The sequence below is a fragment of the Pan troglodytes genome, chromosome 11 (genome assembly GCF_028858775.2).
Source record: "Pan troglodytes isolate AG18354 chromosome 11, NHGRI_mPanTro3-v2.0_pri, whole genome shotgun sequence".
Classification (NCBI taxonomy): domain Eukaryota; kingdom Metazoa; phylum Chordata; class Mammalia; order Primates; family Hominidae; genus Pan; species Pan troglodytes.
In genome coordinates, this window is record NC_072409.2 from 27,662,136 (window position 1) to 27,679,825 (window position 17,690).

The 17,690-nt window shown below is 35.3% G+C and overlaps 1 protein-coding gene across 4 annotated transcripts in view; it reads right to left on the reverse strand.

The window, feature by feature from the left end:
- Positions 1–1,120: 1,120 nt before the first annotated feature.
- MUSK (muscle associated receptor tyrosine kinase) overlaps positions 1,121–17,690 on the reverse strand; it is a 132,130-nt gene continuing 115,560 nt past the window's right edge. For all 4 annotated transcript variants that reach the window (XM_063787605.1, XM_063787606.1, XM_054658383.2 and 1 more), the window contains 4 exons: positions 15,711–15,912; positions 15,008–15,199; positions 12,889–13,037; positions 1,121–6,621 (listed from right to left, as the gene is read on the reverse strand). In XM_063787605.1, the coding sequence (XP_063643675.1) occupies positions 5,939–6,621; positions 12,889–13,037; positions 15,008–15,199; positions 15,711–15,912 (1,226 nt within the window). In that variant the 3' untranslated portion in view covers positions 1,121–5,938. The remainder of the gene's footprint in view (positions 6,622–12,888; positions 13,038–15,007; positions 15,200–15,710; positions 15,913–17,690) is intronic.

Genomic DNA, 17,690 nt, shown 5'->3' on the forward strand with positions numbered 1-17,690 from the left:
CCCAGAGGTAGCCATCCCACGGAAAAGAGGTCACGCTGGGTGAATATACCAACAAAACAGCAAAGGGACCCCACTTCTGCTACCAATACTAACCAGAGCAACTCTTCATTTGTAATTATGTATGGTGAATAAAAAAAATCATCAAAATAATTTTTGGAAAAAAGAGCATGAAAGAAGAGAGGCAGAAGAAAAAGGAAAAATAAATATTAGGAAGAGAAGCGAATGTAAAAGTTTTGTGATTTTTAAAAATATTTCTTCCATAAAATAGAGGAAATAAGAATTAATGTATATTAAATTTATCTTATCAAATTAAAATAATGGAATACCATTATTTGGCAATGCATAAATACATGATCACATAATTGCAGATATTTTATTTTTGTTTTTTGATGTTTAGAATCAATCTAGTCAAAGCACCTAAATCTTAATTTGTTCCAGAACAAAATGCAAATATTACAGATTCATAGAAATGAACATATAGTTGACAGCGTAGAAATAGGTGTACAGTTGACTGATTGTGAGAGTAGAGAGCAGGGAGAAGTGATGGAGGGAAATTTGGAAGCTCTAATTTTATGTAGCATAATCCAGAATCAGTAGGTAACCTTTATTTATAAATATTTGTGAAAGTTGTGATAAACAATATAACATTAGAAGTTAACATATCTCAGGAAAAAGAAAGGGAGTTTGAGTCAGAGTGCTGCATATTTTTAAAAAATTGATCAATTCAGAAAGAGAAATGCAAACCTATTTGTTAGAATTGCACTGGTAATCACCAGAAGAACTAACACTATAAATGGGTGAAGTGGTTAGCACTTAGGCTGGGACTAGAGATGAAAAGGAAGAAGGGAACTTTTATTATTTTTTTAATTTTTACCCTCTTGTGAGTTTTTTTAAACAACATTTTTATGTATTACTTTCATAAATAACAATTATTTAAAAATAAACTAACCAAGATTATAGAGAAAAACTCCTGAGTTTTTCCTAATACAATGCTAATACAAATGCTAATGCCAATACAAAACTCTAACAGAGAAGAAAATGATAAACTTTTAATTTTATGAACTTATTAATATTGATGCAAATATATGTAAATTAATTTGGTAGTTAAGTAGAAGATTGATATGATTCGCCCAAAAAGTTTATTCCTAGAAGACAAGGATATCGCTACATTAGGAAATAAATTCATACAATTGAACATATTAACAAATCCATTAGGGAAAAAAGCCACAATCATCTGAATGGACGGAAAAGTCAACATTCTTTTCTGATTGATAAAACCTACAATAAAAGACAAATAGAAGTCTATATTTTTAACATGATAAAAGTAGTTGAAACATATATCACAAAATTTAACTCCTTAATATATAAAGTGCTCTTACAAAGCAACAAGAAAAAGATATACCCAGTAGAAAAATAATAGTAGGAGGCAAATCACCAATCAAGTATCCTCAAAACATTAAACAATGTTCAATTTTATTAGTATTTAAAGAAGTGTAAATATAAGCTATGAAATAACTTTAAGCTATTAGCTATTATATTGGCAATGATTAAAATGCTATACTCAGTATTGGTGAGACTGAAATAAATGGGCTGTCTTATCTGACTAGGAGAGGTACATGTTAATAAAATAATTCAGGAAGGTAATTTTTTAATATATTTAAAAAGTATTAAAAGTGCATTTATCCTTTAATCTAGAAATTTCACTTCTAGGAGTTATAGCTAAAGAAATCACTTAAGATAAATGCTTACAAAATTTAGCAACAGGATGGTCAAAACATTACATTTTATAATGGAAAAATAGAAATAAACCAAATGTCTAACAGTAGAATAATAGTTATGTCAATTACAATAAATCTGTATAATACTATTCAACCGTCAAAATTAATGTTGCACATGAATACTTGTTCATGTAGAAGATGTTTAAGATATATTAAGTGATAAAAGCAAGGCTTGAAGTAATGTAGCAGTATGATCTTATTTTTGTTTAAATTATCTATCTATCTCTCTATCTATGTATCATCTATCTATCTATTTACCTACCAACCTACTTACCTACCTGTCTATCTGAAAAAGGCTGGAAGAATATTATGATGTTAATGTTAATTACCACTGGTTGGTGTTTTTTCATTTTTATTATTGTCTATTATGATTATACATATTATTGTATATTATTGCATATTATTTTTCTTTTCAAACATAATATATTACTTTTATAAGAAAATAAGTAAATGTTATTTTAAGGTAAAGTAAGTAGATGTGATCTCTTGTGTAAAGTATGAAAAAGGCTTAATAGGCTTTTTACAAGATAAATCCCATAATTCGATTAGAAAATGAACACAGCAGAAAAATGGGCTGTAGACAATTGCCAAAATAAAAACTGTTAATGACCTAGGAACAAGAAACATTCAACCTGACTAGTAATTTAAAAAATAAAATTAAAAAGAGGTTCTCTTTTTCTATAACCAAAGAGATAAAAGATTTCTAAAAAACAGAAAATTATCTATGAAAGCAAATGTTTAGGGCTATGAGATCTCTTGTACAATGTAGAAGTGGCAGTAATATTTCTGCAGAATATGAAACCACATAACAGAAGTGTTAATATTGTACATGCCATTTGGTCCAGACATTTCCTTTCTCTGAATTTTCATAAAAAGAAATGTGGACATGAACAGATAAGGATGTTAATTACAGCATTTTTTATAATGATGAAAATTGGAAAAAACCTAAATGTTCAAAAATACAAGATTGATTAGCTAAATTACAGTATATGAATCAAATAGAATATTATTCCAAAATTGGGTTTTTAGAAGAATATTTAATGACGTGGAACAGGTTCGTAATATACTGTAAAATGAAAAGAAAGTGTTCTTTTTCTGCTCCACCACAATAGCAGAGAATATGTTTTTGGGTGTCATGTGAAAAATACTCTGGTATCTTACCATGTTTGGTATTTGATCACTAAAAATGACTGCTGGTGCCTTACTGATATCTGTCCTGGCACTTGGTAACAGTGACACTGTGAGTGTCTCTCTTTTGTCTACCTTTTTGAATGTATATGATGATTCTACCATGAAAAAAAATCTTATTTAAAAAAGTAAACAATATTGGTGAATAATGCATCTATACTCCTGTGATTCAGAACATTAGATCGAGCACTTAGGGAATAAGTCAGTGATCTTAACTTGAAAATGTAATTAGAACTCATGAAAAAATAAACATGTCACCTATTAGATGTTATGATTAACTTAAATTGATAATGCTGAAATATACTTTTTTTGCTATTCATTAAAAAGACTTAGGAAGTTAATAGAATAAAATATAGATATAGAGTGTGCTTGAAATGACATGCAAATTACAAATCACTTCCACAGAGTTACTGAGGTTCAGTTATTGCTTCTATCATGTACAGAGGCTCTACAGTATAGTGGTTGAGAATTTGGCCTCTTTTGGTCAAAAAGTAGGCTCTGTTGCGGCTCTGTTGCTGTGTGCACTCGGGCCAGTTGCACAATCTCTCTGTGACTGTTGGAGGCTGAGCTTGCAGTGAGCCAAGATCGTGCCACTGCACTCCAGCCTGGGCGACAGAGCGAGACTCCGTCTCAAAAACAAAACAAAACAAAGCAAAACTAAAATGTATATAATGATAGTACCAACATTACAGGGATGTTGTGAGGTTTAAGTTCATATATTTAAAGGCCTCAGAATACACATGGTAAGATTTCAATAAATGCTAGCTGATATTATAATTTTTATGATTACTGTTACTCTATTTTCTGTCAGCCTGACTTCTATGTCTGTCTTTTACAACAAAACTTTATCAGCGGAGAAAGCCCGAAGCTGTCTTTGAATTTTGCAGAGCATACATGAACCATCTAAAATAAGCCATGGATATCTATGCTCAAGTTCTAGACTTGCTGGTGGCCCTCTCCAACTTTTCTGCTTTGTTGGCATCTTGACTTTCTGTTTTAGACGCACGCTGCAACTTTATTCTTTATTCAGTCATTTGGATTACAGTATCAATTTTGGACTTAGACTCATGATTTTTATCTGAAGCACTTCTTTAGGTCTCAGTCCTAAATGCTGACCTCGCTATTTATGAACCAGAACTGTGACTAAGGACCGCCTTACTGTCGTTGTATCCTATAGAATCTGTTCAGGCCTGAAATGAGAGGAAGGCCAGATAATAGACAGGGTGGGCAATGGTAGAGGTTGAGTCATTGGCTCTTGGGTTGAAGGGAAGAGGATGTCAGCAGGAGGATTTTAGGAAGTAAAACTAATAGAAAACTGATGATGAAAGAGAGGGCAAAGTCTAGGAAAATTTCTACATTTTTGTCTTGGTTGCCTGGAGACACTATGAATAAGAAATGGCAGGTTTCCCACCAAAGATGTCAAGCTGTTACATGAGGCAGATTCGGGGATTTCAGGCAGAGTTTTCCAGCAGACAGTGAAAATCTACTTTCAAGAATTCACACCATTCCTCCAATGCCCTAACTACCAATTAGTCTGAATTAAGATAAGCTGGTATAGAGTAGACTGTTATTTTCTCTTCCCTGTTCGTTTTCAGGAGAATTTGGGTTCATGCTATATCAGAAATAAACTCAGATCATGTATGGACTTAGATAAACATGTATTGTGTGAGGATCCACTGAGAAAAAATCTGAACCCCCAGGAATCTGAGTTCCAGAGCTGCTGCTTTTTTTTTTTTTAATCATGAAATACAACAAAATCAGTTAATATGTCATGCACAAAGTTGTTAAGCAGAACGATATTAATTCTACAGCCAATTGAATTTGTTTCTAAAAGGAATAAAATGTCAGAATGCACAGAAATATCAGTTTTGAAATAACTCAGAGCCACAAGTGTATCTTGTGAAATCTCATATTATAAATTATGGTTTAAGAGATTTAAATAGACTCTAGTAATAATATTAATAGGTGAGAATGTTGAAATGTGTGACTTCAAAGGCAAATGCAGAAAAAATAGTAATACTTTGCAAAAGGCATATATGTATCAATCTACAATGGTATTTAAAATGTTATTATTTCTGCCAGAGTGTTTATTACATGAATGAAATAAAAGAAAAAAATAGCTTAATAACTAAAAAAGGACAGAAGTCCTGGAAAGAAGAAGAAATAAAGATTAAAGCAATGGAAAAGATACCAATACAATTTTTAAAGGAAAAGGTAAATCAGTAAGATACAAAAACTTGTTTCAAGAAAACTGGAGGAATAAAATAAGCAGACTTAATTCATGACAAATGCACAGAAAGGAAAAAAGGAGGGGCACAGGACAGAAAAGGGAACTCAGAGTTACAGCCTTGCTGATTTGCTGTTTCATTCCTTAGAAACCCTCTATCAATAAAATGTAACCACAACTCTGCAGAATACAAACAAATATAAAATTACGCATTAAATGCAAGAAAGATTTAATAAAACACTAAGACTCGTCTTTGGGGGGAGACAGAATGAGTGGCTTTTCCTTCTTTTTAGTTTTCTGTACTTCACCTAAGTGTCTCACATGACGATTAAGCTACTTTCACAATGGACAGGAATTAACTCAATTAAAAAATGAAGCTCTGAATCCCATTTTATATTAAAATTTAATACAGCAGAGCTTTACTCTGTGACCAGCTACTTTGGAAACTGAACAGGATGACATTCTTCCCTGTGCAGTGTGTATTACAAACCTTCATGAAGAAGAATAGTTGTCTCCATTATCTGACACATTTCCTAGCCTGTGTTTCCAATCACTGGCTTTCAATGGGTCCATCTACCACATGGGTTTTGCACTGTCTTTGCTCTCCCTGGGAAGCAAACAACACACTACTCATGTTTACTCTTACTCTTTCCTATGTGGGTCTTTTTGGGCCTCTGGTGTAGGATTCCCCTGGCTCACAGAGTCTGAGAGGAAACTGCAGCATTTTATTTGAACGTCTTCAACCTTAGACACTCACAGTTCCCTCTGCCCTCTCACACATGCGTTCCAGAATTCGGTGAATACTGGTGAAACTGGGTCTGTCTGCAGGCAGCTTGCTCCAACATAGACGCATGAGATTGTACAGCTCCACGGGGCAGTTCTCAGGGCAGGAGAGGATGTTGCCATCTCGCACGTAGTAAATGACCTCCTCATGGGCCATCCCATAGTAGGGCTGCAGGCCATAGGAGAAGATCTCCCAGAGGACCACGCCATAGGCCCACACATCAGACTCTGTAGTGTAGCGGTTATAAAAAATGGACTCTGGTGGCATCCAACGGATAGGGATAGCGTCGTTTTCATTAGCTTTGTAGTAGTCTGCTGAGTAGATGTTCCTGGAGAGGCCAAAGTCAGCAATTTTCACCACCATGTTCTCGCCCACCAGGCAGTTCCTGGTGGCTAAATCTCGGTGAACAAACTTACGTTCCGAGAGGTAAGCCATGCCAGCTGCCACCTGCCTGGCAATGCAAAGCTGCTCAGCACAGGAGAGGGGTGGGGGCCCAGGGCTGGAGACCTGAGCCCTCATAGACAAGTCACTGTGACTGAGGCTGCACACGGTGTGAGGGGACATGCTGCGGAGGAACTCATTGAGGTCACCATAGGCCATGTATTCAAAGAGCAGGCACATTGGCTTCCCGACAGCACACACTCCTGGAACCAAAAGACCATCCCTGTTAGTCTCAGTTTCTACAATGAAACAATGGAAAGAGCACTCCAAAAGCAAACGACCATGTCAGAACATGTGAAGCCCTGTTTTTTGTTGTTGTTGTCGTATGTTTGTTTTTTAATATTTGTATCCTTTTAATCACAACACAAAAGGAGTCTCAGCTAGGAAATGCACTCTGGGTAGTGGGGTTTCTGTCCCTTGGCTAAAGTTTTTGAGGACTTCCAGCAGAGCACTGTTGTCCTGGGCACTTGTCATAAGTACATCGTACATGGTGCATCAAGTTCATGGTGCATATAAGTACATGGTGTATCAGTTCTCTGGAGTGGCTCTTCTCTCTGAAATCTGGAGGCCCTGGTTTTTTGTTGACAACGCCATGGTTGAACCCTGACCCTATTTCTCTGCCTAAACATCTCCTCTTTGCCTTTAAGATTCAGTTTATTACTCTCCCTAGGGTGCCTCAGCTCCTGATCCTTCCAGTAACTGTTAGATTTTCCTACTGTCATCCTTTCACAGAGAACCTACCATCCTATTTTATAATCATTTGACTATTTGAGGTTTCTCCCCAACGTTTTAGCACTTTGAAAGGAGAGATTGAACCTTATTCTTCTTTAAAAATTCCCCACACCTACCACGTGTCTGGCAGAGCAGATGCCTCATAATGTTTGGTGAGTTAATTTATGAATGGATGCTTGCTCTGAGTGTGTAATGTAATTGCTGTCTGTTTCTGTTTACTTCTATGAAGGATGTTAATAAGAAAGATGTATCAAGTTTGGAAACAATAACAAATACAATTCAAGTGTCTTAGATGAAGTATTTAAGTTGCTGCAGTAAAACATTTTGAAATTTAGGTTTTACAATGTTCATGCTACCAAAAAAGTTAATATAAATAAAGTCTTAGATTTAAAGCCAGAAGATCATTTTCAAATCTTAAAGTCTTGATATATTTGAGAGGGAAACTGGAGAACTTGGAATATTAGATAAGGTGGGCATAATTTCACATCATCTTAAAAATAGATTATTAGATCTATTGGGTTTTTTCAGGCAAAAGTTAAAAGTATCTGTTTGAAAAAGAGGAGAAATGAGGAATACTGCTATCTTGGCTTATTTATTTTGGCATTAATTTTTAATTCCAAGGACCTCAATTAGCACATTTCTGTAAACTAAAGGGAAAAAATAAAGAAATACCAACTGGATAATACTTAGAAATTTCTTCTGTGGGATCCTTTTTGGATAATCTTTAGTTAACAGGGACTTACCTATCTCATCAACTGGCTTTACCATTGTTATGCTGGTTGAGTTGATTTAAAAATAATTTCTTATACTGGAAAAAAATGACAAAATATTTCTCTGAGAAATAAAAAAGTTTTGAACTAAGTTGATTTAATGAAATTTTCCACTCTGATAAAGAAAATACTATATAAAAGATTTCTACTTTGTGATTATTATGAACAATTATATATACATGTGTATAGATATAATTTACAATTATATATGTATATACATTTATTTAAGACCTCAAAATGTTTTCTATATTGTAATTACTTGAACCCAACTCTTAGCTGGGACTTCAAAATAGAATAATTATTGAGAGGAAGACTGTATTTTATTCATCCTTGTAACCTCAGGTCTAATACTACACATGGCTCACTATGGGTTTTCAATATATGTTGATGGGTGGATGGATGAATTAATGGATAGGTGGATGCATGGATAGATTTAAGGATGGATGCGTAGATCGATGGCCATAAGAAAACCTCATGCCTAGCCCAAGCCATGTCTTTAAACTTTAGCATGACATCTTCAATGAATAATCTCACCTGATTGTTCTACTGTTTGCTCCACTGCCAGAATATTCCCTAAGAGTCTATAATATTTAATGCCTACTCCCATTCTAAAATTCTGCATATTTCTTTAGTTATACCATTTTTCCCAATTTATGACTATGAAACCATTATCCACTAGGATTTCAATAAAAGGGAAACAATTTTTAAGATACGAACATGTTCAATAAGTGGCTGATGTATCAAATATATAAAACAAAGTAGATTTCTTTTATTGATAGAAGTGAATTTTATGGATTTTCCCAATTTCCCTTTCTTCCACTGTTGTCATCTTATTTCACTGGGATTAACTTACAAGAAACTATGAGAGTAGTGGAATCACTTGCATGAATGATTACTGCTTATGTATACTTGATAAAAAATAGAACCTGTGTTCATTGGATATCCAAATGGAATTTAGATATAGCATTTAACAAACGGCAACATAAGTTTCAGTTCTTGTTGGACAATAAAAATGAGAGAAAACTCCAAGTAGTGATGTATAAGCATGCTACTGTGGTTAAATTGGAAAACTGTACACAGTTTCTGTTTGAATCAATTTCAGGAATTCAGGATGTTATAAACTGTATATGAATACAGAGTCAACATTTTAAGAAAAGTTGAAACAGGAATTGCTTGATAATCTTGAAAATATGCATGTATATATGTTTGTTTAATGACTAAATGTATACTATTTGAGAAAGTAAATAAGGAGGGTAGGGGGCAGAAGCCAGATTCAGATTTTTGTGTGATGAAGAATGAATAAATGAATGTTTAGGAGTTGAGGAAATGGAAGAAGTGTTTTCAAGATGAATTGTTATATACTGAATATCCTTTATTCATTTATTGAACAAATATTTATAGAGTGCCTACAATGTGCCAGAAACTATTCGAGATACTACTATAGAAATTCTTGCTTTTAATATTTATCTAGATTCCTTCCAATATCCTGACCACTAAATTACTTTACTTCCTTTCCTTAGACCTCTGCCCAACTTCAGCTAATCATTCACATTGTCATACCCCTGACTTTGTCATTCCATACATTTGTATACCTCCCATAATCTCATTTTCAGTTACTCTACTTGTTGTTCATCACTTCCTCCCTTTTTCACCCTAGTTCACTGCCTCGACTGCCCTAACTCTAAAAATCCTTTGACCCCACTGAAACTTTTAATCTATTGATCCTACCCCCTTTTAATGATCCCTGCTTTCTTCACGTTTTGTCTTCCTTCCTTAAACAGCTTAAGTTCCTTGATCAATCATAATAATCACTCCTTTGCATACACCTCTCTTATTTGCCTCAATTTGACTTCAACTTACTTGTGTGGCAAAATGCTAATTCTGGTAAAATTTAACTCCTCTTAACGAGTCTATGCCCAGCTGGCGGCATTTGGATAAATACACAACCATGCTGACCGGTCTCATGTTAAATGTGTAATCTCTAATTTCAAGTAAGCTTTTAATGTTCTTGCCAATCATATTATGTTTCTCTAGTCCATTTTATATTTTATGTAAAAATGGATTTTCTTAGATGACAATTTATTTCTTCTCTTTCCTCAAATCTTCAACTCTTCTCCCATTCCTCACTCTCAGATGAGATCTTGATTCCTACCTCACAAAGAAAACTAAATCAATCAGAAGAGACTGGCTACAATCTCCAGCCAATTCTCTCTTATTACTGTGGTTGATCTGAGCATTCTCTTTACAAAGGCCAATTCATCCAACAGTGCCAAGATTCCATTCCCTCTCACTGTTCAAAGATGTTACTTCCACTATTTGCCAACCCTGTCATCAATTTTTCTCTTTACGGGATCATTCTCATTAATTTACAAATGTGCTATTACTTCCACATGAAAGGAAGCATGCTTCTTTCTGCCCCCTTCAGCTCTATCCATGTTCCTTGGTTCACCTTTATGGCAAAACAAGTTGTTTATACTTTTTCTCCAAATTTTCTCTTCCTCTTCTTTTGAGCTCACTTACATTTCCTCTTGCCCCCAACATTCCTAAGAAACCTCTCTTCTCGGGGTTACCAGTGAACATCCATGTTTACAAATTCAAGGTCACTTTATAGTCCTTCTCTCACTAGACTTAATGCATATGACATGCTCACTTTCACCTATTTAAAATACTTCATTTGACATCCAGGACACCACACTCTCTTGATTTACTTCTATTTCATTGGTTGCTCGTTTTTAGTTTGTTTTTCTTGTTCATCTCCTCTTTCTCACACTAAATACTGGAATGCTCCAGGCCTTGGTCCTTGGACCTCTTCTCTGTTCTGGCTTGCTTTCTCCATACTTAGGTGTCTTGCCCAACCTCATGGCTTTAAATACTCTGTGTACTGCAATAGCCTTGGATTCATGTCTAACCAGATCATCCTTACCAGAACTCTAGGCCTCCATATCCACATGCATCCTTAACTTCATGTGGATCATGTGGATGTTGAATAAGCATCGCCAAAAAACATGTTTTTTTTTGTTTTTTTTCCAGATGGAGTCTCACTCTGTCACACAGGCTGGAGTGCAATGGCACAATCTTGGCTCACTGCAACCTCCGCCTCCCAGGTTCAAGCAATTCTCCTGCTTCAGCCTCTCAAGCAGCTGGGATTACAAGCGTGTGCCACCACACCCGGCTAATTTTTGTATTTTTAGTAGAGATGGGGTTTCACCATGTTGGCCAGGCTAGTCTCGAATTCCTGACCTCAGGTGATCCGCTCGCCTCGGCCTCACAAAGTGTTGAAATTACAGGTGTGAGCCACAGTGCCTGGACAAAAACCACATCTTTAAATGAATTCCCACTCTCTCCACTAAAGGAAACTGTTCCTTCTGAGTATTCCTCAACTCAGCCAATGGCACCTCCATTCACTCATCTGCACAGCCAAATACTTCGATACTATCTTTGACTTTTCCCTTTTTTGCACATCTCATATTTGGTCTGTCAGCAAATTATTTGGCTCTACTTTCAAATTACACATGGAAGAGAATCACTTCTCACGATCTTCACTACCACCACCTGGTCCATGCCATCATCTTCTCTTGCTGCATCATTGCAATACCTGTTTACTGTCTTCCTGATTTCATTGCTTCCCTTCATGCAATGCTCAAGAAAGCAGCCAGAGAAGATCTGAAAAAATGTGAGTTGTGTCATGTCATGTCTTGGCTGAAACTCTCCATTTCTTTCCCAACTTAGATTAAAAGCCAATGTTTTTAATAAGGCCTGACAGGACCTGCCTACCTCCCCCATTACCTCTCTGATCTCATCTTTGATAACTCTCCCCATCTTTCACTCTGCTTCAGCCACATTCATCTCCTTGCTATTCCTCAAAACATCTGCTCTTGCCACAGTACCTTTGCAAATGCTTCTCATTCTTTTTGGAATGTTCTTTCCCAAGATATCCACACTGTTATTCCCTTGCCTCTGCCAGGTCTTTATATAAATGTAATATTTTCACTGAAGTCTTCAAACTTTGTAGCTCACATTCCAACTTCTCTGCTTTAACATTTTAAAAAGTCTGTAGAACTTAATATCCAGCATCCCATATTTTTGTTTTTTTTTTTTATTATCTGTCTCCTCATATAGAGTGAATGTATGCTCTATGAGAGCACAGATTTTTTTTTTCTTCCTTTTTTAAAGATGGAGTCTCACTCTGTCACCCAGGCTGTGGTGCAGTGGTGCAATCTTGGCTTACTGCAACCTCTGCCCCCCCCGGTGTAAGCGATTCTCATGCCTCAGCCTCCCGAGTAGCTAGGATTACAGGCCCACACCACCACACCCAGCTAATTTTTCTATTTTTAGTAGAGATGGGATTTCACCTTGTTCGCCAGGCTGGTGTCAAACTCCTGACCTCAAGTGATCTGCCTGCCTCGGCCTCCTAAAGTGCTGAGATTATAGGCATGAGCCACTGCTCCCAGCCGAGAGCACAGATTTTTGAAAAGTTTTATTAATTGCTGTGTAATTAATACAAACTAAATATTTGTAAAATTTGTGTTGAATTTATGAATCTGGGAATAAACTGGAACTCAACAATGAACAGAAAAGATACAAATCGCTGCTCATGACATTCTAGTTAGGGAAGAAAGAGGAGAAACAAAATAAGTAAAATATATAGACTTTTCAATATTGATAAATTTTGTGATGGAGAAGCAGTATTAATTTTTTACAATGGGGACATTTTAAACATTTTTATAAATAGTAAGGAGGCAGCAAAGACAGAGACAAATTGAAGTGATGAATTTAAAGAGGGATAATCCATTAAGCCATGAATGTCCTATAGGGTTGGGATAGACCAAGGTGAAGAAGCTAAATTTGAAAAGGAACTGAAACGTCTCACTGATCAAGGAGAAAAGGAAAAAGCATGAACAAGGGGAGAAAAACTTGGAAAGCCTCTGTTTTCTGATGAAATACATATCCTCACTTGTATTTTCATACCTAATAGCTTCACAATGTTAGGGTTGTCAAATTCTGCCATGAGGGCTGCCTCCCTCTGAAAGTCCGCTTGCATATCTGCCGAGGCTTCTTCTTTGAGCATCTTTACTGCCACCATAGTGAAAGGTTCATAGGGAAGTAAGCCTGGTGCCCTGAGAGATACATTTATTGAAAAAGAAACCAAAGATCATGGACATCATATCTTTATACCTACCCACATTTATACATATCCTCCCACCTCCCCTGTGTAAAAGGCTGGTTAAGTCTCATGCAGCCTTTCCCAGAGCCACAGAATCAAAGAAAGACAACATACTTAAAACTCCTTGATGTCAACTAATAAAAATCACTGGTGTTATTTTCAACAATTTCAAACAATGAAGTTTGAAAGATGCATTATTTACACATTATAGGAATTCTGAAGTATACACCCCCAATAGGATTATCATTGCCATCCTAACCTTTTTTTTTTTTTTTTTTTTTTTTTTTTTTGAGACAGAGTCTCACTCTGTCATCCAGGCTGGAGTGCAGTGGCATGATCTAGGCTCACTGCAAGCTCCACATACTGGGTTCACACCATTCTCCTGCCTCAGCCTCCTGAGTAGCTGGGTCTACAGGCACCCGCCACCACACCTGGCTAATTTTTTGTATTTTTAGTAGAGACAGGGTTTCACTGTGTTAGCCAGGATGGTCTCAATCTCCTGACCTCGTGATATGACCACCTTGGCCTCCCAAACTGCGGGGATTACAGGTGTGAGCCATCGCGCCCGGCCACATCCTAACCTTTTAATCTTTGTCCAGAATCTAAATTCCATGATGTAGGAACTATGGCTTACTCATCTTTGTACCCTCCATTGAGCCTAAAGTGGTGCCTTGCAAATTTTGGTTTCCAAGACATGTTTGTGTGAGATTTTCACTATTCATGTAACCTCTACGCCAGGGCCACCATGGGTGGAGATTAAGTTGTGTCTTGCCCAAGAGCACCAGGCCGAAATGCCAGTTGGAGATTAAAACCAAATTCATATTCTCTGGCTCAGCTGTGTGTCTGTGGAGCCATATCCATGCAGCAGAAAGGGTATTTTATTCCAGTTCGCACAAAGGTGATACATAGGCTAATATTGGCCCTAATACATACTCCTTTCTTGAGCTCATTTTTTATAAATTTTTGCCTTTTTATTCCTTTTCTGTTTGTCATTTCATGAACATCTACTTAATATCTATACATTATATTATAATATAAGGAGTTATTTAAAACAATGTAAGAAATTATGATTAAAAATATATGGTAAATTCTTTCCTGAAAAGGAAATATTATTGAACTATATTACTAATTTCTTATAATTTAAAAATCGTAGAAGTGAAGATACATTTACATCTCCAATAAATTACCTATTTTAAATGCAATAAAATATATTATCTCCATATAGGCTACTGTTTTCCAGCAAAGAGGGGAAATTAAGATTTGAAGTGTATTATGCAATACAAATAAGGTTAATGATGTAAAGAATTAACTAGTTTTTCTTTTCTTTTTTTTTTTTTTTTGAGACAGAGTCTTGCTCTGTCACCCAGGCTGGAGTGCAGTGGCGCGATCTTGGCTCACTGCAACCTCTGCCTTCCGGCTTCCAGCAATTCTTCTGCCTCAGACTCCCGAGTAGCTAGGACTACAGTTGTGCACCACCATGCCTGGCTCAATTTTGTATTTTTAGTAGAGATGGGGTTTCGCCATGTTGGCCAGGCTGGTCTTGAATTCCTGACTAAGGTGATCCTCCCGCCTCAGTCTCCCAAAGTGCTGGGATTACAGGCACGAGCCACCGCACCTGGCCAGAATTAACTAACTTGATAAAAACTATTTTATATAGTATATTATTACCATATAATACATATATAATATTGTATTAATACTATATAATACTGTATATTACACTGTGTGTATATATGTATATGTGTGTGTGTATATATATACACACACACAGTGTACATATATATGTACTATATCATTAGCTTGATATATATGTGTGTGTGTATATATATAAAGCTAATATTATATATATACCAAGCTAATAGTTTGGTAGCTTTTCAGACATAACATATTTCAGTGGAGTTTTTTTTCCATAGGTAACTTTACCTTGCTTGAAACACCCTTCCAAACGCTCCCTCTCCGATGTCTCTCACATATTCAATGTTATTCCTTGGATACTCCAGGCTGAGCAATTTGGGGTTCAGAAGGAGCGGCATCCTCTGGTACATGGGGTTGGGATGAAGTCTATCTAGTAAGAGCTCAGAAGGCAGTGTGGTGAGGGTTACTGCTGCTGATTCTCTGCAGGCAAGACAGGCAAGATCAGGAATGAGCTCAGAAGCAGGTTAGATCTTTGTACTTAGACTTAGATTCTAAGAAATATGGCATTTAAGAGTAATGAAAACAAGTTATACTAAGGCAGCCAAAGATCCTTCGTTTTGAGAGCAATAAAATATTTTGTTTGGTCTAGAGTCAAAAGGCACATTTTCTCAGAAATGTTTAGCTCTCCAAGCCAGCAATGGCAACAGGCCTGAGAGAGAAGACAAGGAGCAGGAATAGCCATTTTCCTCCAAATTATTGTTTAGATTTTACCTTTTGTGAAACAGTAACCCTAGGGCATTTGATTTGATCCTATGCCAAAAAGTCATTGACATTTGTAAAGATCATGATAGGGGTGCTTAATTTTAAAGCAGGGCTACGGATATATTTAGAGAGTTGCAGTGTCATATATATTCCTCACGTCATACCAACTCCATAAAACACAAGGCTTTAAAATATTACTACACGTGGTTAGCTGAAACTAGAATCTCACCTTTTCTTATTTTTCCATTGTTTTCTTCTTCGGCAGCAATAGAGAGTAGTTATGGTAAGAAGCACAAATATTGCAAAGCTGGACATGATGGAGATTATTACAGTCATGGAGTATGTAGGTGAGACAGAGAAGGAAGAAGAGGAGGAGGAAGGCAGATTTGGAATGTCCACACTTGGCTTTGAGGACGTCATTGGTGGGAATGCTGTAAGTAAAGAATAATTATTTCATTCATTCTCAAACCTTTAAGAAGCAATTTTTTGTATTTAAGCAATCAGTAAACTAAATTTCATGATAAGAATATATTTATGTATCAGGTTCTCCCTGGTTATATATTTATAAAGTTCAGTAAGGTCTAGTTGTAAGTAAATCCAGCTTATAGAATAATAGAATTTTAAAGATGAGACTCAGAGAGAGGAAATAGGTTTTTTTTTTCTGAGATAAATGTAGATCTTGGGCTGGTGCCATTTATACTGAATCATATTATCTATGACCTGACATAAATCATGGAAATTATCAAATAAAATATTTTCACATAATTACACTTGACATCAGGATTGTCTAGAGCTGAGCTTTTATATACATTTACTGTCAGTTTACAAACAGAAGAAAAATCATGAAAGAAGATGAAAAATGAAAATATTAGGAGACAAATGAGAAGTTAATTCATCTAAAAACTGAACTCCTGTCAAACTTCAATTTAAAAGGCCGATGTGATATGTATAAAGTAAAATCAGCATTACTGTTGGAAACCAAAAGATGCCATACTCATACCACTATTTGTAGAGTACAAAGTCCATTGTATATGTATTAAAAGAACCTTATTAATCACATTTAAATCCTCTTAACAGATTGAGTAAAGACAAAAACAGGGATACAGAGTATTTTAAAATAATCAGCAACAATGTTTTAATAGCTAAGAATGACCTTTGTACCCAAAAATAGAGAATAAACCTTCCTTTCAAATATTTGTGGATTAATCTCAATAAATTTTAAAAGCAGAAATTATGCATATCTACTTAATGGCCAAAGTGCAATTAATAATAGATTAAATAAAATCCAATGGGACATTTTTAAAAAGAAAAAAATCAATGACTTTTTGATCAAAAACTAGAGAGTAACTATAGTTATAGATTAGACACAAGCCTCTTAATAGTGTGTATTTTATTTAGCCAAAGTTGTGCTCAAAGATAAAGTCATAGTGTTATCTCCTTCCACTAGATAAAAAAGAATGAAAGTAAATGAACTGAACATTTAACCCAAGACTTTGGGTAAGAAACAATAACTACAGAAAACAAAAGATAATAGGTAATAAAGTAACAGCCATACACAAGCAGAAATTAATAAGTTAGAATACACGTAACACAAATGATAAAATTAAAAGATCAATAGTTGGTTTTATAAATATTCATATAGTAGTCTAATCAATGGAATTTTAATTAAAGAGGAAAGGTACAAACAGAAAATTAGAAATGATAAAAAAGTTATAACAGATTCAAAGTTAATTAAAATAATATGTAATTATATATTTCACACCTTAAGGAAAATGATAGGAACATATTAATCACCAAATTTGAAGCATTAGAAAATATAAATATTACCATAGGCAGGAAACTAGATTTTTAAGTCATCACATTATAAAAGACATTCTTTTAGTCTTGAAAGAGATAAAATTTCCATCTTTATAATATGTTCCAGTAAGAGAAAATTCTTTCAAATTATTTTAGAAATTATTATAATACTAATATCACAACCTGGCAATGTTAGCACAGAAGAAAAGAGCATACATAGATTATACAACCTAAGTTTAGAAGATCCTAAATGAAATATTAGCAACTGACTACATCATAGTCAGAGAATAATGATTTAATAGAAGGGGACATATTAATATAACATATTACAAAGTCAAAATAAAACCTTTATGGCAGTAGATGCCTAAAGCATTTGAAATAGGACACTTGCAAAATTGGAGGTTACAAGAGA